This window comes from Protopterus annectens, chromosome 7.part0, assembly GCF_019279795.1.
Source record: "Protopterus annectens isolate FY-2018-M chromosome 7.part0, PAN1.0, whole genome shotgun sequence".
In the NCBI taxonomy this organism is placed as follows: Eukaryota; Metazoa; Chordata; order Ceratodontiformes; family Protopteridae; genus Protopterus; species Protopterus annectens.
The window spans coordinates 245562495-245584949 of NC_056739.1; the positions used below are offsets into that span (position 1 = coordinate 245562495).

Sequence of the window (22455 nt, forward strand, 5' to 3'; positions counted from 1 at the left end):
GGGAGTTTCCATATTTATCAAGGATATCCACTCCTCCAGGTTAGTGGCATTGCATGAAGTATCGGAGACCATCCATGTGCAACTAACAGTGGGCAAGACTGCTTTTCAGTTTATAGCATCCTACAGACCACCCTCTCAAAGTCAGGAATCCCACTCGGCTTTCCTGAAAACATTGGAGAACATGAAGATCTCTCCGAACACCATTATATTGGGTGACTTCAACTACCCAAACATAGACTGGGAGCACTACTCAAGCCCCAGCATCTTAGCCCAAAGGTTCCTGGAACTTATAAACTCAAATGCTATGGAACAACTAGTCACCACTCCCACAAGAGGGGATAACATACTAGACCTGATCATTACCAACATGGGGACTCTATGCTCCACACCTAAAGTATATCCCTCACTGGTAAGATCAAACCATAAATTAATTTCACTGGATGTCCACATCCCGACCCTGCCCCCAGCCCAGAAAACCACAGTGAAAAACTTCTCAAAAGTGAACTTCTCACTTCTCAAAACCAAAGTGGAATCCTTCAAGGCCCCAGGGCCAGTGGAAACTATGGCCCAAACTGCAGAATCCTATATAAACGCATTCTACGGACATCTCCAGGAATGCATGGATCATGCTATCCCAAACAAAACCAAAACCCAAACATCCAAAGGCAGGCATCCAGTCTGGTGGACCCCAGCCATAAATAAACTGTACAACAGAAGGAGGAAGATACTACATGATAGAGCAAAATCCCTAATAGGGAAGGCATCTCTGATCAGTATTAGCAAAAAATTACGATCCCTCATAAAATCCTCCAAGGCCAGCTTCGAGAGAAAAATTGCTCAGGACACTAAAGACAATCATAAGGCTTTTTTCAGTTATGTTAGGAACCTGGGATGCAACTCCCAGACTTGTTCTGAGTTGATTCTAAATGACAAAAAATACACTGAACCCACAGACATCACCAATATCCTGGCAAACAGGTTCAGTGCAAACTTCTCCACCCCCTCCCCCCCAAAAAAAGAGCAAGTATCTATCCCGGCAGAGGGCTGCCTCCCAAACATCTCTGATGCTCAGGTGAAGGCTTCCCTCTCCAAAGCAAAAAACACTGCTTCCATGGGACCAGATGGCGTCCCAGGTTGCGTCCTACATGAACTCCAAGAAGAACTAATCCCTCAAATAAAACAGCTGTACAATCTCAGCGTCATTACAGGATATGTGCCCACAGAATGGCGTACAGCAACAGTGGTCCCACTCCACAAAGGTGGAGCCTCTATGGACCCTGGAAACTATCGCCCCATAAGCCTGACTAGCTTAGTCTGCAAGGCTATGGAGAGGATCATCATGGAGCTTATAAACAAAGACAATGGGGACCTACAGACACTAGATCCTACCCAGTTCAGCTTCATCAAGGGCAGATCCTGCCTTTTGAACCTGGTTGACTTCTTCGAAACAGTCACCAAAGCCATAGATGAAGGGAAGGTAGTCCACACAGCCTATCTGGACCTAGCAAAGGCATTTGACACAATACCCCACTCGGGCATCATAGATAAGCTATCCAGCTTAAATATAAACCCCTATGTCACAAGATGGGTCGCAAACCGGCTCAAAGACAGAACCCACAGAGTGAGAGTTGCTGGAGCCATGTCAGACTTGAAACCGGTCACAAGTGGCATCCTATAAGGTTCTGTCCTGGGACCGCTTTTGTTTGGTATATACTTTTCCGAGGTACAGGCCAACGTGGGAGGACTATGGCTCACCAAGTTCGCAGACAACTGCAAACTAGGCACCATAATCAACTCTCCAGATGACACAAACATCCTTCAAAAAGGTCTCACAGAGACGGACAACTGGTGCCAGAGCCATGGTCTAAAGCTAAATGCCAAAAAGTGTATAGTCATACCCTTTGGCAAAAACAATGTGCCCACAAATTACCACATAGGCGGTAACCCATTAAGTACAGAGAAAGAAATTAGGGATCTGGGGACCCAAGTTGATAGCAATTTCTCCTTTGACAACCACATTGCCAAAGTGGTTAGAAAGACCTTTTACATAGCCCACCTCATTATGAAAGGATTCACCTCTAGATCAAGAGAGGTAATCGTGCCCCTTTATTCATCCCTCATCAGGCCCATCATAGAATACAATGCCTCTTTTGGGATGTACCTTACCCAACACCTGCAGCAATTAGAAAGACCCCAAAAGTACCTCACCAAGAGGATCAAGGGACTCAAACAGATGCCATATGCTGCTCTGTTAAAAAAACTCCAGCTCTACTCAGTTGCATACCGCCTACTTCGAGGCGATCTATGCCTGACATATAAAGCTATGTCCAATCCAGAATTAATGGACATGCTCCACCTCAGTAAATTTAAATCCCTTAGAGCCACACGCTCGAGGGTCTTGAACCTCAGCACTGAAATAAATAGAACTTGCTGGAGGGACAGATTCATAACCCAGAGGCTCCCTTCGCTCTGGAATAGAATTCCAATTCATGTTAGGCAGAGCAGCCCACTGAATCTCTTCAAGAAGAATCTTGATGAGTGGATGGGGGGATCGTAGGTTTGTCCCAGGGATTACTTCCGTGTCACTATTAGACAGAGGCACAGCAAACTAAACCTTAAAAAGGGCAGAGTATACTCAAATCAAGGGGTGGCGTAAGCCAAACAAAATCGGGCTAGGCTTATAATTGCCCCAGGGCAGATAGCCTAGTATGAACCTATGAACCTATGAACCTATAAAGAATTTTAAAATCTAATACAGCAGCAGTCAACTACAAATCACATCATAATTAGTCTGCAAATCAAATCTAGAACTCAAAAAAATACTATTAAAATACCCATTTAACTAACAGCCAGTGAACAAACAGATATTACACACCTATTTGCATATGTAAAGTCTCATTCAATTCAATACTTAAGGGGACAGGACTATTGAGTAGTCCCATGAGGACCACAAACTCTAAAGCTACCTAGCTACAGATTTTTCTATCCAGAACTTTTAAAGATATGGCAAATGTTAAATTTACAAGCAGGTTTTGACTATATGCATTTGATGATTTTTTTTTTCTGCAAGTCCATTGAACCTATGGAGTTTTTATGGACTAAAAGTCATGGTGTTCAGATTATTTCATTAGTTTTGTGAATTTTTCTATTTTTCTAACTTTTGCCTGGTTGTATGGATATTCTTTGCCTTGTGTAAAGATTCTATGAAATTTCTGAATTTCCATTTTTGACTTCCTACTGTTTAAAATTGCTCCACAGCATTGTCTGGCAAGCTATTTTGATATGTAATTTAAAATAACATGTTACATCTAAAGTACTGTGTAAAGAATTTGATTTAATATGCTCAGTACTGAGTAGAATATAAAATCTGACATATCTAAATATACAGACGAAAATATAAACTTTGACATATCGAAACATGCATACTATTTTGAGAGATATGTTTGAAAGGTTCTATCAGTGCCTGCCAACTGAAAATTTGATTTAATTACTGTATAACTCCAAATAAAGATTGTCAGTCTTTGATTTTCTATCCAGATTTCATAAAAAAAGTCAAACTCCACTGGAAAATAAAACAGTAAAAAGGTAAAATGTTGATCTTTCATTTCCATTATCACTGCTAAAGAGAGTTTTGCTATGGTCTCAAGTATAAACACTTAGAAAAGAATACATGCATGATTCAGGTAATTAGAATGCTGCAAATTATCCAATGAACATTAGTTTTACAGTATGTTTATTTATTTGCTTTTTCCAGAAGATGAACAGCTTGTTAAAAAGTTAAAAAAAACTTTCCATCTCTGGTCACCAAAAAGTCTGGCTTTAGGAAATTGTGTTTTTATGTTGTAGCGAAAAACATTATTGTGTTCTCAACAGGAAATATAAAGAAAGATTAACAGCTACAAATAATATAACCAGATGGAAATATACAACTGAATATGACAATAACTGACTACAGGAAAAAGAAATAAATGATACACAGACTTGCTTGGCAGCTACTGAATTACATGTTAACAAAGCAAACAAGTTAAAATCAGGACAACAAAAACATTGTGAGAGAATCCTTTTAATCTGTTTGTTTTCTATACAATTGAATTTTTTTATCAATGACACCTTTAAATATTTTCATTTTATAGCATGTTTAAGAAATTGATGAGTTAATTTAGTATTGTATTGTCCTTGTATTTATATGTATACAATTGTGAATTGCCTATAATCACAGTATGAAAATATACACTTGATATACATACAAGTCAGAATTCTTTATCCCAGAAATCAAATCTGAAATATGACCAGTTGGGTTGACAAAGCATCAGCAGTTAAAGGAACAGTATTCTTACCACTACAATTTACTTGTAGGAAGGAAAAAGTGAGTCACAGTTGTAATGGTTGCATTTTAGCAATTTCTTACTAAAAAATATGCAGTTTTAGCACAGTGAAATGATATGCAACAAGCTTTAAAATTTCATGAAAAAATCTTTTATTCCTTCTCAGCTTTACATGTTTTACTAGTATGCTAGTGAGGAAATGTCTTCGTTGTTGTATCTGATATTATGTATTGCACATTAAGGATACATTCGGAGATTTTTCTCTTAGATGTGTTTCTTATTACTACTGGGATCAAATTTGGTCTGCATTTAGTCAGTGAATTGTTTCCTAATTCTATACTCTTGCAAGCCTGTATTCATAATAGTACAGCACAGGTACAATTATGGTAGATAAACATTATTCTGAGTAAAACTAGGTGATGCACATTGATTATATAACTAATCGAATGTGTTTCTAGTTTCTGTTCCAGTTTAAATTTTGTGACCTACATTTCCTTTTCCAACAAGGTTTCCTTTGAAGTTCCAGTCTGACCTAATTAAAATAATATAGCACTTTGGGGAAAATATGCACACTAATAAACCAGAACTTGAAGCCAAAATTGCAAATACCTCTACTGCAACCATGTACTTCCCTGTTGTACTAAGGTAAGCTGGAATGAAAGAAGCCCAAACACTTGTGAACACTAACATGCTGAAAGTAATAAACTTTGCCTCATTAAAGCTGTCTGGTAGATTCCTTGCAAGGAATGCAACAGTAAAACTAACAGAGGCTAGAAAACCAAGATACCCCAGCATGCAGTAGAAAATTGTGACAGAACCTTCATTACACTGATGTATTATCTTTCCATCTTCTGAGTTTGTATTTCTCTCTGGGAAAGATGGAGTATTAGCTATCCAAACTGTGCAAATAATAACTTGAATTAGGGAGCAGAAAAGAATAATTGTGACTGGTGTTCTCATTCCGACCCACTTTCTTAGTTTGCTGTTCGGCACAGTGGCTTTGAAAGCAATGACAACAATAATAGTTTTTGCCAAAATGGAAGATACACAGATAGAAAATATGATGCCGAATCCAGTCTGACGCAGCAAACAGCTCATCTTCTGAGGTTCTCCAATGAATATGAGGGAAGAGAGGAAACACAAGCAGAGGGAGACCAAGAGAAGATAGCTGACTTCACGATTGTTGGCTTTTACAATTGGAGTTTCTCTATTCTTAGCAAATAGTCCCATAATGAAAGCACTAACTACAGAAAAGCAAACTGCAAAAAAAGCCAAGGACACTCCTAAAGGTTCATTATAGGAGAGAAATTCCACAACTTTGGGCCTACATTGTGTGTGCTGCGTGTCGTGCCAGTGGTCTTCAGGACATCTTAAGCATTCTCTGGCATCTATTAAAAATCAAAAAAATTCTTACTGAATTAAACCTGATTATTATGAGCAATAATACTTCAGGACATGTCTTCATTCAATATTTAAGGCCTTTACAATCTGCATGGTGCCTTTTGGACTGCATGCTGCTTTTTAATTTTAAGCATTAACATTAGCAAGGAAAAAAAACAGTAAATTCAAATGGCTTCTATTAAAGTGTGATGTACAGCATTTGCTCTACCCAGTCAAACTACATTGCCTGACATGGAATATACATGAAAGACACAAGTATTTCAATCACCTGAACATGTATAATTTGCAGCTGAAGATTTGAACTGAGAAGTTGTAATATCATCAAGATGAGAATGAAGAGTGGAATATGTTGTTAGTGCCCTGTTTCCATTATTTAATGAATAATTATTTGTTAACTTGTTTCATTTTTGATTACATTCACTAAAATTCTTCAAGACAAAAAGAATTTGAAGACTGCCATAGTAACCTAAAAAGATAATCCCCCGGGATTCAATAAACTCTGTGTAGGCTCTGTGGGTCTATATTAGATCACCGACCGCTTAAAGAAGCGAACGGTGACTAATCGACCCTATGTAAGTGAAAGCTTACAATCTAGAACTGTCAGAACAGTGATTTTTTTCCTAGGGAAAAAAATTGCTGCTCCAAAACAAATATACACAACACAAGCACACCAAACAAACAGCAATCCACACACATATACCTAAAATCTTACAACTAACCCTACACTAAACTATACACACACCACTAACTATCCACTTACCTTAACCCAAACCCTAACCCTAAGGTTCGTCACTGTCGCACACTCACCTCATCCACTCCCTAACCCTAACTCTAACTCACCTAACCCGCCCTAACCCTCATGTCCACACAATCGAACACATACCTAACCCACGCCCTAACCCTAACTCACCTAACCCACCCTAACCCTCACATCCACACAATCACACATTTACCTGAACCCGACCCATAACTTTCCACTACAGCGCTGAAAATACTAAAGCAACAAAAAAGGACAACCAAAATCTTTCCCTAGGAAAGATTTTGGGTTTCTGTTGCTTTGACATTTTAAGCTTTCGCTCCGTAGGGTTCGATATTGGAACATTCGAAGGTTTTAAACCTCGATGTTCTAATATAGACCCAGCTCTGTGTAGAGCTTTCATGGAGTGTATCCATGTACATGGCCATGAAGTGTTGTTGATAGCATGTACTGCATATTCATCATGCGCATAGCACCTAAGTGATGTTGTGTGGCACATTCTAGTTCCATCGGCCACAAAACTTTGCAGAACAGCACAGATAATGAATCTGTGTAAGCATCAACAGTCTAGCCTCATCATATGCCACCAGTAGAGTATGCAGTCAATCCATCCATCCCAAATTACTATCTGAAATCCATAAATCTTGTCCCACCTTGTGTCCATTTTTTTAAGTCTTCCCTAATGTTTGCATGATGCACTGTGGAGCTTACAGATCCTTAACAGGTTTGCGCAGTGGAACTGCCCATGTATCACACATGACCCAGACATCTAAAAATAGAAACAGGATGCTTTCAATACATAAAACTGTACAATGCTGTGCAATGTGCAAACCCTGTAAATGAAGCTGTGCTACGCTTGTGTTGGACTAATGTCCAGATGGTCCTGGAATCTATTACAAGGAATACATATTTTTCCATATGATGGATTTTCATTACAGCATATTCAAATATATTGCTAATGTAAGGAAATAACTGTAGAATTGTCTTGGTTATAGGTTTTGTCAATAGATTTGAAAAAGGTGTGCTGCGCTTAGCATCGCACAAGTATCACTTTGTTTTTATACATATATTTACACAGGATAGGGTTTGTGTGACAGTAAGTGGCCCACACCATTTTCAAATGTAGCAAAATCTAGACAGCATGCACTCTCAATAAGCACAAGTGGTAGGAAACTATGGTATTTAAAGGGGAAATACTGGGAATTGCACTTTACACATTAAGGTTTGACTTGTGCAGCAATGTCTGGTGCAGGTAAAGTTGTGTATTTTAGAGCAGAGCACTGGTTGTTCAGGAGTCCAAGGTTTTTATTGGGTTCCTGGCTATGGAACATGGCCCACGCCTGTTGCAGGAGGACTATACTGGCACCTAATACAAAGCGGAAGCCTGGGATAGTTTGACAAGGGCACTTACCAGGGTAACTGGTATCTCCACACCAGTGAACAGTGTCATCACCACTATGATCATTTCTGTAGGAGAAAAAAGGATACCTTTGATCAGTGAATCAGGGATTGCCAGACAGGGAACACTCTGATGATGTGTAAGTATGATTTACATGTATTACCTGAAAATACTCATGTTTGCTGTGGTAAACACTGGTATTCATAATTGCTTTTTTATTTCCTTTTTCCACAGCTACAGAAGAGAGGTCCTCAAATGTGAAGCCCCACCCTAGGCAACTGGAGAGGATGAGACAAGCATGTGGTAAGTAAGAATAATTATATAAAGCAGTATTATTGCAGCCTAAACAGTTATAGATGCATTAGTTGCTATATCATACTGTGTGTTTTTGGAAATGCATATCTGTATAGTACCTTTCAATACTACTTCTGTATGCTGAAAAATCCAGATTTAAGAATCACTGCTTTGCCCTGGTCATTGTAGGTTCATGGGTGTCTGGAAAGTACTTTATTTAGAAGCCAGTAAATAAATGACTGTCAAAAAGTTATGTTAAAACAAATCATACGCAACTATCCATGTGTGTAATAGCAACATTTGAAATAAATTCCTAATTATAGGTCCTTGTATACCCACTATTGTATGATATGTCCAGATACCCTGCTCTACAAGGTAGAGAAGTATGGTCTGAGATGCAACGCAGCAGTTGCACATTCCCAAATAACAGTGCCCATGAATCTATAAAGTGTAAAATGAAAGCTTGCATTATGTTATATTCAAATGGAAATGTACAGTATCACAGTAGACACTGCTTGTGGCTGGTAACACCACACTTCTCAAATATAAAAATCATCTGATTACACTACTGTGCTAGCTTTTCATCAATAGAAATATAGTACTATTATGTAATGATCATTATAGCATTTCAAGTGCAGACCTCCAGACCTCTGCCTGCAATGGCCTGCTGTAAACTGTAATCACCGAACATGTAGTCCAAGCAACACAAGGATTTATTAGCAGTTGTAATTGTTTATAGTAGACTGTATCAGAAGACAATAAAGTTATTTTTGAAAACTTGTATAATGTGTGAAGTTGCTAATGTTCTCTTTTTTCTCTCACCCCACCACATATATTATTTTTGTTATTTATGTATTACCTATTTTTATGATTTATTTTGTATTATAATAATATTATTTCATTATCATATTTATCCTTCTATCATTTTTATGATTTATGTTTTATGTATATGTTTATTTTCTTTTTATGTTAAATTTCATTTATGTATCATTCTGTTTGCATTCATATTATTTAATATTTTTATAATGTTTGCTTATATGGTTTTCTTTCTATAAAATCTTTAATTTTATTTCTTTTCATTTTGGTTTTGTTTTTCTTTATGTTAATACTACAGCATAGCAGGGTAGGCTGGTTACTGGTGATTCGCCTACTCTCACTCCATCAGATGCAACATCAAAGTCTAACACTTCTGGGCTGCCATCTGGTGGCACCCCTCTGCTTTCCCTGCTGTACTTGAACACTCAGGTAGATCTGCCCTAGGGGCCAGGTGTGGCTGTGTGTTCCCCTCTAGGAGCAGAGGCAGGGAGGTTGCTTACATCACCAATGCAAAGTTACCAGATGTGGTGCATAGAATTGTGCACCAAAGTGTGGGTATAGACCTATGCTGGAAGGAGAACATGCTGTCTATCCATGTATGGTAGACAGGCTGTAGGCCAAGATGTCATCCACTGCAGCAACTGGCACAGTGATGAAAAACTGGTGACAGTCCAGTGGGTGAGGACTTGAGTCACACTGTTACCGTGCTGCCATCTATGGGACCTTGATTCCCCCAACCCCACCCCAACCAATGTGTTCACCCCCCTCTTGTGTCTTTCACTGACCCCATCCTTGTCTTGTATGTCTTGTCTGTCTGCAAATGCTTCCTCACCTTCCCAACTTGCCTGGATCAGACTTGTCTATGTAGTTCCCCAACATTCTACTGTCTCCTTAAAAAAAAAAAGGTACCTATCCCACACAAAAAAGTATCACCCATACATAGCTCTCCATTTCACTGATGTGTCTACTTGATGCATCTAATTTGGTCTAATTGGCTTCAGAACGCAATTGTGTTGTTGTTACCCTTCTATCTGGAACTGACAGTCCAAATACAGTTTAAAGTGTGTACTTGTGCCCAGTTGTTACTGTTAAAGAAATGGTTAGCTATGGTTCTTCCTACCTCTGCCTACCTTCCTGTCAATTTGTTTCCCCTGATTGCTCCCCATTTCACCACTTTCCTATCACCCCTTTTTCTTTTCTTTAAAGAAATATTGTGTGATGTGTAATGGGCACACATCTCCGCAAAGGGCAGCTCCCAGTAATCCTTGATCTAGTATGTTCCGTATGTGGGTGTCACTCCCATATCACATGTGGGGCTGCCAGGTATTCCTTGTTTCTTCATCAGTAAAATACCGATGCATTCTGTCATAAATGTATATAGTTGTGTCAAGCTGTATATGCGTTGGTTTGGGGTATTTCAGATAGCTGCAGTTTTCTGCTCATGTAAAGGATTTTAGCCACATTCCTGATAACATTTATTTGAACATTTATTTGAACATGCCTATAGATGAGTAAATGTATTGATACCTGTTGTACAGTTAAATGTGTGTTGCTGTTGCCATTATGTCTTTATTTTTTATAGGACCATCAGATATTCAGTGTGCAATGGCTGCAACAATTGGTAAGTGGACTACATTTTTTCTGTAATGTATATGTACATATTTCCACTTATCTGCTATAGTGTCCTCTCAGGCCTGCTGCCTGTATTTCAGTACTGTTTGCATACCTGTCCACTGCACAGAGTTTAGTTAATGTCAAGATTTGGTAATAATCTTCCAGGCCTGTATTTAATACCATTGTCATTGACTGGCAGATTACTAATAAGTCATTAATGATTGCAAACATTAAATATAACACAGATCTGGCAATCAAACTGCTTACCCATTTAGATGTATCATGATGAAGGGAAATCTGTTATTGCATCAGTTGCATAGGTTTGTAGGAGCATATTATGTTGCATTTGTCCACTTTTCTTAGGCTTTGTACAACCCCTATTTATGGCTTTGTCCACACTTATTAGTGTAAGTATTTGATAGGTTTAAATGCCTGTTATATTGACAGCAGTGTAAATTACAGCATAGTAGTGCAGGTATTGATGTTGTCCTATTTTTCATTTTATCACAGGTGAACATGGAAGTAGTTCTGTGTTCCTTGCACCACCTGATATCAGTGTGTCACCAGAGTCTGATGAAGATGGTGGGCAAAGTGAGGCACAGTCGGGGGTTGCAGAGGTTGAGTCTGACACAGAAGTTGACATCCAACACCAAAACTCAGGCTCCCTGGACACAGCCAGTATGCTATGCATACCCGGTTCACTGAGGCCACAGATATTGAACAGTTAGAGGGGAAGGACATAGTCTAGGGAAATGTGGCTACCACGGCTTCAGTGCCTGCTGACACTGTTTGTAGCCAGACTGTTGGCAAAATGCCACACAGGTGGATTGATAGGGGTGCATCTCAGAGGCCTGCTGTCCCTCCACCACCTGGTGCAGGTGTCGCTTCATGTGTCACTTAACATATGTTTAGGGTCATAATGAAGACACAGGCACATTCAGAACATCACTACAGAAGCATGGTCAAGCTTGCAGATGTGGCACAGACTGACATCTGTGACTGCCTCCACCATGTTGTTGATGCACTGGATCAGTCCAATGGCACGTATCAATGGGATGTGTCCATGAGGGAACACAGAAATCTGTCAAGGAATGCACAATTTCTGTGCTGGAACATCTTTTGGGAGGGGAACATCAATCTTGTGGGCATATGTCAGCTACTACATCTGCTGAGAGCCGACAGAGCTGTGTCCGATCAACCTCCCTTAGTGGCAGTACATCCACTGCTCCATCAGAGTGTGTGCTGTCCATAGCCAGATTAGCAGGCCATGAGTTTGTGCTCCTGGCCATTCCCATGAAGGGAGGACATCCAGCAGACATCAGTCACTCTCAGGTTGTAGCACACCATCTTACCTTGAGCGTGGATGTGCCAATGCAACTCCTGGCAGCGCCATTTCTTGTGGTTGGGGACAAAGACAATGAAATGTCAGCTCTACATGCATGGCTCACACCTGTCCAACATACAGACATGTAGGGCTAGTGCTGAGCTTGCCTGTATTCATATATATATAGACACACAGAAACACACACACACACACACACACACACACACACACACACACACACACACACACACACACACACACACACACACACACACACACACACACACACACACCAATGTCACACTGAGGGTACCTACTGACATGCACGCCACATTTACATATTCCCTGTCTGCTCTCCTTAATGACACACACACACACACACACACACACACACACACACTCACTAACCTTTTGCATCAGCCTAGTCCTCCTGCACCCTCACAAACCACTCTGTGCAAGTAATGACTGTGCCACATCCCTGTTGTCACAGGGTGACTACCTACATATAATATGTTGTTGTTTTTTTACCTGATTTTGTACCGTTGGCCTGATATTTGTAACTGTCAGTTATATTATAGTTAACCAGTTATACAGTTGCTAGCATTATAATTCCTCTACTTTCTAGTTGATGCTTTTATATGGTTTGTGAAGGTCAATGGCATGTGTCTCATTAATATAGCTAACCTACTCTTTACAGATTGTTTAGTGTTAGCGTATGTGTGCACGTCCAAAATCAAGGCATCAGATTCAGAAATCTGGATTGTATGTAAGCACTGCAGCCAAAGCTTAAGGCAGTAATACAGTATAATGTATTTTGTTCATACACATCACCATAAGTTCCAAGCTTCATAGGCTGTGACAAGGGTATTGGCCTGATGGTGTTTAGAACTGTAGGTGAAACATCACTATATAATATGCAATGGCAGATAATATAGCCATGATTCTTACAGAGAGAACCAACCATGTCCATCATAGAATCATCAGTGATCCATGGTAGATTACATTTTCACATCAAGTCAGCCAGACTGTGCTTAAACAGCTTATTGGATGGAATCTGCTTGACATACATTTGAAGCCTAAGGCAGACGACTGACAGCCTTTGAGACATGTATGTGTCTACCCAACATGTCCTATGTATATCATACTGTATATCGAGGTCCCTGGAGCAGATGGCTGTGGTCCCATATGACTTAAGCATGTGCAACATATTCATTCCATGTCAGCCAAAGGCAGCCATGTCATGCATATACAGTCATATATATATATATATATATATATATATATATATATATATATATATATATATATGATACCGCATACACTGACAGCAACTTACTTCTCCCTACAGTAGACATATGTTATGGAACCTGTGATGTTTTATTATTCAGAGATGTCTGAGGTCTGTCAGCTTCCTACAGGTGACTGAGACAATGTTTATCAAAGTGAGGATTATAAACATTAATAGGGGATTAATAAAATCAGTTGTTCTTGATGTCATGCCTTTGCTAATGAGATGTAAGATGTAGAATGTCTTCCTCCCCACAGTACACACATTTTGTATTTCACATTTGTGCTCATAGGTATATTCGCACAGAATTTGGGAATACTGTACTCTGGCTTATTTTTAAGTAAGCAGGGACATTCCTTAAAGGGTATGCTGATGCATGTTTGTGCAATTGATACAACACCCATGGCTTTGTGGCTTTGTCAGCAGTCATTACCGGGACAAAGATGTTTAGCCAAATATCCTCTACTTTTTTTTTTTTTTACCTTTTGATATGTATATGCCAAATAAGAGGGGAGACAGCACTGACAAATCTATAACCACACAGGTGACAAGTCTGCTGCTTGAGCTGAAGTCTCCCACTTTTACTGAGTATTGTTTGCCTGTTATCCAATTTGCAACCTACCTGTTCACAAAAGGTGTGATATTCACCTTGGGTTAGTTTCTCATTCTAACCAAATGTTAGAGTGCATTGAGGGCCCTGGCCAAGGGAAGATGGGGTAAGTGTACAGCCTTGTATATGTCTCTGCTCACAGTCTTGATTTCTCACAGGTTTTGCAGGCACAAGCTACCCATGAGAACAGATGACTGAAATGTATCTACTTTTTGGAGGTCATCTATGTCCTTTGAAATGCATGAAGATTGTTTTCATTGCCTAAAATGCAAATGTTAAATACAGTTATGGGACTATAATTCCAGTTGTATGTTTCCTATCCTCCATTGTGTGGTTGTGAAATGGTCACTGTATTCCATTCAGTGTGGACAGCAGTAGTACTCAGACCATGGTTGAATATGGTGCCTAGTGCAGTAGTTCACTGTTGCAATACATGATGAACACAGGCCAGAATGTCATCTGGTCCTATGGAGACTGTGCTCTTAGTCTTGGAGAGAGCAGTGATAACTTGCTCTTTTGGTACCATAGTTTGGATGAGATGATGCACACATGTAGTAAGCTTGGTGTTGAAATGGGGACACTATTCAGCCACCTCTGTCTGCTAGCAGGTTTGGAATTTACAGTGGTTCAGTGTGTGTGTGTGTGTGTGTGTGTGTGTGTGTGTGTGTGTGTGTGTGTGTGTGTGTGCAATACCATCCAGAATTAGACCAAAATACATCTGAGTGACATATATTGTTTTGCAGATGTAAATGAAGACAGGCTTATGGTTATCCCTGGATATATGTCATAATTTATTAGCATTGTTCCTATTTGAGGATTTACAGTGTATCTTATTTGTTGGAGTACAGTGAGGGGATTGGCCTTCGAGTACTGTTTTGTACATGTTGCATTTTTAAACAGCATATTCTGTCTCTTACTGTAGAATGTAGTAATGACAGACATACACCAGTATAGATTGTATTTCCCAGCGAATCTGTCTTTGAGCATATCAAGCACAGCTGTGTATATATGTTAGTGAAGATGTGTAGATAGGGCATCACAAGGTGTAACATACTACAGCTATCAATGTCTTTTGTGAAAAGCTGAGTTTGGATGTTGATTATAACATCCCTTAGGAGGATGTAGTTACCTTGGAAGATGGTTTTGAAACTGAGTACTCCTTTAGGTAGTTCATTACGCATTCCAAATTCTAAACATACTGTTTTATGGTTGGATTAATAGTGCAGGCACTACCCATGTGCCACTACATTGTTCACTTATATTGCTGAGGAATAGGTCTGACATATTACAGACCCTTGTGGGGTGGTGCACTCTTTCTTCCATAGCATTTCAGTTTGAAAATCCAATTACGTTTGTGCAAGTGAGTTTGTCCTCCTATAATAATCATTAGGAGGCATTATATGCACTGTGTAAATAAAATAATGAAAACTAGTTTTCCAGGGGAAACAGAGGAGAATCTGATAAGTGAGGATAGAAGGTTTGAACCTGGTATCTGCATAGTGAATTCTAAAAGGAGGGGTATATGTGATTTGAGTGGTATTTTTAGGAAGTAACCTATGGTTGTATACATTTGTAGGTCCTTCTTAGGGTAGATCTGTAGTTCTGTAATTGATCAGTAAGTATTTGAATTGCTGCTTGTTATATAACAGAAGGTATGACAGCTAGTTAGTGAATGTCTACATTGCAGCAGCCAATTGTATTGGAAAATATGACAGCTAGTTAGAGCATGTCTACATAGCAGCAACTGATTGTATTGGAAAATATGACAGCTAGTTAGAGCATGTCTACATAGCAGCGGCCAATTGTATGGAAAATAAGTATATTGAAATGTCTTTACATATGAGGGCAAAGTGTTAAAGCATGTATGCATAAACCACAACAGAGCAGGTAATACAAGAAAACACTGTTAAAGCTCACACAGGGACCAGAAACAGTGACCTTCAAACAGATACTCCTACTGTACAAGCTTGCAACAAGTGTACAGGTGTGATTCATATTAAAATGTATGTCATCCTCATCCTAATCTTCTTATTCTTTTGGCTTCTACCATGATGTGCTGCCACAGAACATCATCTTCTTCCATTTCTTCTTTTTTTCTGCATCTTGTTCTATCACACCAACCACCTGCATATCCTCGGTCACCGCATCCATGAGCCTTTGCTTAGGCATTCCTGTTTTCCTCTTACCTGCCAGCTCCATCCTTACCATCCATTTCCAAATATACCCAGCGTCCCTCCAAAGCACATGTCCAAAGAAATGCAGTGTCACCTCTATGGCCTTTCTCCAAGCCGTACAACCTGAGATGACACTCTAGTATGCAGATTAATATTCATGTCCATCTCAGCACACCCAATGAAAATCCTAACATCTACAACTCTGGCTGCTCTTGTTATGATGACTCCTGTATTTTTATCATTGCTACTGTTTCCAAACCATATGACATAGCTGTTCTCAGTACTCTATTGTAGACCTTCCCTTTCAGTGTTATTGGTACCTGTCTGTAACAAATCACTCCTGACACTCTTCTACACCCAGTCTACCCTGCATAAACTGATCTTCTTCACCTCACTTCCATAATCACTGTTACTTTGAAATTTTGCTCCCAAGTATTTAAAATCATACACCTTCATCAAATGTACTTCCTGCAGTCTCACCATTCCTCTATCATACACCTTCATCAAATGTACTTCCTGCAGTCTCACCATTCCTCTATCCTCCCTCTCATTCACAGCATATATTCTTTGTTAATCTTTATGACATTCATTGCTCTTCTCTGTATAGCATTAATCTACCTCTCCATGGTCTCCTGTACATGTTGTCTAATTATAATATCATCTGCAAATATCATAGTCCATGGGGACCCCTGTGTGCTCTCCTGTGTCAACCTGTCCATCAACATTGCAAAGAGATGTCATGATGTTTGTGCATAGCATAAAGGGAATGTCACTGTTGTCTGTCTTATATTGCATGAGGTGACATCTACCTGTCTGCCAGGCTATTGTGTGCCCATGTCCTGTTGTGAGCAATCCATATTAAATAATGTGATATAGCTGATGACATCAGCAGTGTCTGTTGAAGACATGAGGACAGTGTACCATAGGCTGTGGTAAAATGCTTTGTAAACATCCACCAACAGCTCACACATACCAGGTTGACTGCAGTGAGATTAGAACCCCTACCTATCTAATCTTATAGACTACAGAACACAGGACATAATGCATGTTCCACAGCACAAGTCTGACTTTGAAAGGACTACATTTGAACTTAAAGTAGATGATAGCAGTAGGCCCTGTGTGTGTGTGGGGGGGGGCAGGAGGATGGAGGACTGCTAGACCTGGATGCCTGTACAAGCACAGAAAACAATGCAAGACCAGGCCATTTTCCAAGGCAGTGTTGGATATATAATCCCACTCTTCTTTATGGTGACAAACATACACACACTCCAAGTTGACTGCAGTGAGATTAGAACTCCTACCTATTTAAGCTTACAGGCTATAGAACACAGGTCTTAATACATGTGCCACTGTACAAGTCTAATTATAACATGACGGAATGTCTACTTATAGTAGATGACATCATTAAGGGATGTAGGGAACACCAGCTTGGGAGTCTTACATAGGCACATTGCTCCTTAGTGTCATCTGAGGCTAGTACACTAGTAGTAGTATACTGTTTAGAAGCCATAGCTGTATAACAGCATGAGTCTCTTATTAAGCATATTTGGATGTTTGCCTTTGGCAATGCAAGTCAGTGAGCACAACTACATGGCTGTGTCCATGAGGGAGCACACATTATTTATTACACCTTTTATTTGTGTTAGATGCATGTGTTGTAGAATTAGGGGGATCCCATGGTTGGTCTGATTATTGTTGAGGTCGGTTGTAAGTAAACACATGGATTGTTTATTCACTGTCTGTACACATAGTTATACTGTGGCCTCAGTTTGCAATGTTTCTGCATCTGGGAAATATAGAAAAGTAAGAACACAGCTCTATTTATGGGATGTAATAGTTATCATACCTCTTGAACTCTTAGACCAAGAAATCTAAACAAAGCCATTATTAATATGGTCAATGTTGAAATATTACCCTTACAAACCTACAGTGTCAATGGACTAACATGATTTGCATTAGCATGCATTTTCTGAGGGGTATGACATCCGCAAATGAAATGTATGTCATTATCATCTGACATAATTCTCAGTGATTTAGAAATAAAGTTAGATAAAACAACAATTTATGGGGAACACCCTACAAATATTATGTAAATATATGGACATTCTTCATAAATCTGGATATTTGATAGGTATGATAGGTATAGTGAAGACGCAAGGATTATTGCACTAAGTGTACACGCATACATGTTTCACTCTTCTACCTGTTTGCGTGTTGGTAAGAGTGGGCAAACGCGAGGCGCATTGCTTACATCCAGTCTTCCTGTTATGTAATGTATAAGTGTTAGTGCAGTCCACTCCTCTCAGTACTCCAGACCATGATTTCACAATTATTCTGGGCAATATATAACTCTTATCTGAATATTTCCTTTTTTCTGTAGTTGTGCTCTTTGCATAAAAATATTTAAGCATTATTAAAACTGCTGTCAGCATGTGATGCATCATGCAAATGTGTACTAAATATATACTGGTTAAAACATTGTGGGACACAGAGTCACAGTCTGTAAAAACAAATTATAGGAAACACACCTTCAAAAGTTCAACTTATATCAGGATTTGAACCCTACACAACATTACAGCTTTATCAAGCAGGATGACTGCCTTAGTCCTTTTGGCCACAGAAGCTGCTTTCATTGCTACAGTGATTCTTCACACAACCACCTTCATAAAAATTTACACTGCCATCAAACCATGTACTATATATTGTACAAGTACTTTTATGACTTATATTTGGACACAGACCAGTTAGTAGACACAACTCCTGTCATAATTATGACTATAACTATACATCTCTGTCTTACAATCCTGTTTTTGTGGGTGGGGGAAGAGATATATTCACTGTTAGTATACAAAGTAGATAGAGATAAGAAACTGCAAAGGACTGTGGTCACTTCCTAACTTCTCTCTCTTGCATGATGTAACAGTATTTGGCTGTGGATGCAATGTGTGTGTTTCATGCCTGATGCATAAAAACTACATGCGGTAACATTGTAGCAATATAGGTGTGTGTGCTCACATATAAAGTTATCTACAAAAAGCACCATTATACATTTGCATTCTGTAACAAGATAAGACATATAGAAAGACATGCATTAGTCTAGGTTCAGGACTTACCTTGCAAATGCATCAGTTGACACATCATTAGTTCAGGACTGACTCTGTATGATGCAAGCAGTACACAGCCAATACATGTATAGATAAAGGTTGAACGAGTTGCCACATCAGTTTTAATATATGTATGTGAATAGGAGGAAGGTATTAGACTCTAGGTGGTCAGTGCATGTGCTATGTGTTGTCTCTTAGCTAAAGCAAGGGCATACTGACCATGCCTACATCTACCTACAGGCACAGCAGCTGGGGGTTCCTCCTCCGAGTCCTCCTGCGACTGTGGCTATGGTGACCTATGCATCGGTGGGGAGATGTGTACCCATTCCCCTTGCTGATCCCATTGCAGCTGTTTCTGCAGGATCAGATTGTGCAGCATAGCACAAACTGTGAATATTTGTGTACATGTGAGTGGAGTATACTGTAAGGCTCCATCGGATATATCTAGGCACCGGAGCCGTGACTTCAGAAGCCCAAACACACACTCTATGATGTTCCTAGTTTGTGCATGTGCCTCATTATGGCATTCTTCCATGGGTGTGTGTGCATTTCTGATGAGTGTCATCATTCACAGTTCCAGGCCGTAGCCAGCATCCCCCAGTAAATGGCCCTGTGTGATGTCCCCCCTAGCATACATCTGGTACAGCTGTGATGTGTGCCAGACATGGGAGTTGTGATAACTGTCAGGGTTGCCAGCATACACATTCAAGATAATCACCTGGACATTGCACACAACTTAGCAGTTGATGGAGTGGTATCCCATGCGGTCAATGTAGATTCTACCCTGTTCACCAGGTAGTGCCTTGATTGTACATGAGTGCAATCTATCACACTCAGTACTTCAGGATAGTGCACTACATAGTAGAAGTGTTGCATATTGCTGTTTCTAGCCACAACAATAAGGGGAAATATATGTGTTCACTGGCATGTATGAGCATAGCATCCAGAAACTGGTGGAGTATCCTGGATGCTGATGCCTGTGACGTCCCCATCATGTCCTCAGTTGTTCTTTGAAAATTACCTATAGCTAATATTCTGAGGGGTACACATACCTTAGTTTCCACTGGGATGGGTTTCCCTCAGTTGGCTCTGGCTCTGAGTTGAGTTCAGCAGAGCTCAGTGAGTTCTTGTAGTATGTCTCTGTCCACCCTGTAGCACTCTACAATCTCCAGCTCATGTAGCTCCTGGTAGGTTACCCTGGGCCTGAATACTCTTCTCCTTCTTGGCCTAGGCCTATTGTCAGCAGTAAAAGCTACACTGACTTCAGCCTTGAGCTCGTACAGCTGTAGAATAGCTTGAAGCAGCCCATAGCATTTTGTCAGTTAACATTTCCAAGTCTGTACTCCAATGTTGCTGAAGTATCAAGGGAAAACCAGAATATAGGCTGTATGCATACTTTATACATTTCTTGATGTAGGACTAACATCTGGTATTGGCTACTTTAAATGACATTCACCTGCTTAAGATGTAATTACCAGGATTTATAACTCCTGCTGCAGTGAACAGTTTTGTGCTTTGCACACTGACTTGCAGCAATGCCCAGCTATGCATAATGATAGCAGATCATGTGAAATTTTGTACTATCAACCCTATTGTCATGATATGTACAAAATACCCTCAGTACAGATAATAGCACCTCACTGTGCACAAGACTATCTGCACCATAGTCCATCAGCTAACAACTGGTGTCACAGGAGTATGTAAGCAAATTTCCCTAACTACAGAGGATTACTAGAGTGCAGCCCCACTTACCAAGTTTGTGTGTTGCTCATTGAGGCTCACCACTTTTGATTGAATGCATCCAGTTTCTATTCTGGGATGTCTTGGTTGGACATTTGGATTCCAGTACATATTACAGTTTGAGCAAAGTGAGGCACTGTGCACTCACACGTACATCTCCCACCAGAATTAAGTTACTGACGTAAATTCCACCTGACTGACGTCACATCTATGGATGAAAGAAACACTATGTAGGGCTTTACCTGTACTGACAGCCCTACACATTGTGTTTCAACAAATCCACTACTTTGAAACATCATTTACATAATAACCATGCTGACAGCTTGGAATCAACATGAATAGTAACAGTGTAAGCTGGGAAACAGCATGGGAACTAGAATTTAAAACACATTGCAGGGTATTTTTGTACCTCTTGTGGTGATACATAATACTGTTCTTTGAAATTACAATTATTTTAATAATTTTCAAATGGTTTGCATGTAGTGGTGCATTGCACAAATTTCTGCTAAAATTAAAATATAATATAATATTATATAATTTAATATAATATTTATAGTGATATGACACACATCACTGATTCTTTTGCACATCCTTGGCCATCACATGTGTGTTTTTAGCATTTTCATGGGCATTCTGTCCATATTATAGACTTCTACATGACCTTGCTTCCATGTAGGCTACTGTACATGGAAAATTTTCACTTACACTTGCAACATGGACACAAATCCTACACGGTTGTGTGTAAGGTTGTTGGATCTCTCTACCATGTTGGTTTGCTTCATTGGCATAACATTCAGTTACTTATGCTGAAATTTGCATCCCAAGCAACTTTCCATTAATGTGAGTGAATGCATGTGATTGCCTGCCACTACATGGATTTTACTGAATCTATAATTCGATTTGCCCATGTTTGCATCGTGTTGCAACTTGAACATAGTAAAAATTACCATAAACAAACTCTACAACAGAAGGAAAAAACTGTTGCAGAAAAGGGTGAAATCCCAAGACTGGAAAAACTCCCTTGTCAGCCTCAGCAAAAAACAGAGAGCCATCATCAAATCCTCTAAAGCTAGCTATGAAAACAAAATTGTTGCAGATTCCAGACAACCACAAGGAATTCTATAGTTATGTCAAGAATCTACATGGTAATACTCAAATCTGCTCTGAGTTACAGCACAATGGAAATACATATACAAAACTAACTGAGATTGCCAACATATTGGTCGATAGGTTCAGTGCGAACTTTACCCCCCTTTCACTCCCTAAAGGGCCTATCACAATACCTGAGGAATGCCAAGTCCCTATTATCATGACTACACAGACAAAAACCACACTGTCCAAAGTCAAGAATACAGCTTCCATGGGACCTGATAATATCGCTGACTGTGTTCTACATGAATTACAAAGTGAGCTGGCACCACAACTGAGAACCCTGTTCAATCACAGCCTCATTTCAAGCTTTGTTCCTACTGAATGGTGCACTGCTATGGTCACCCCACTCCACAAAGGGGGAGTGACTACAGACCCTGGGAACTACTGCCCCATTAGCCTGATGAATCTGATATGTAAGGCTATGGAGTGCATCATCATGGACCTTATAAAAAAGGAC

The 22455-nt window shown here is 39.7% G+C and overlaps 1 protein-coding gene across 1 annotated transcript in view; it reads right to left on the minus strand.

Annotated features, from left to right (window-relative positions):
- Positions 1 to 22455, minus strand: part of LOC122805932 (vomeronasal type-2 receptor 26-like) — a 225905-nt gene that overhangs the window by 123116 nt on the left and 80334 nt on the right. The window contains exons 6-7 of the mRNA XM_044076175.1: positions 4858 to 5713; positions 493 to 514 (exon numbers count right to left, since the gene is read on the minus strand). Coding sequence (XP_043932110.1) covers positions 493 to 514; positions 4858 to 5713 — 878 coding nt within the window. The remainder of the gene's footprint in view (positions 1 to 492; positions 515 to 4857; positions 5714 to 22455) is intronic.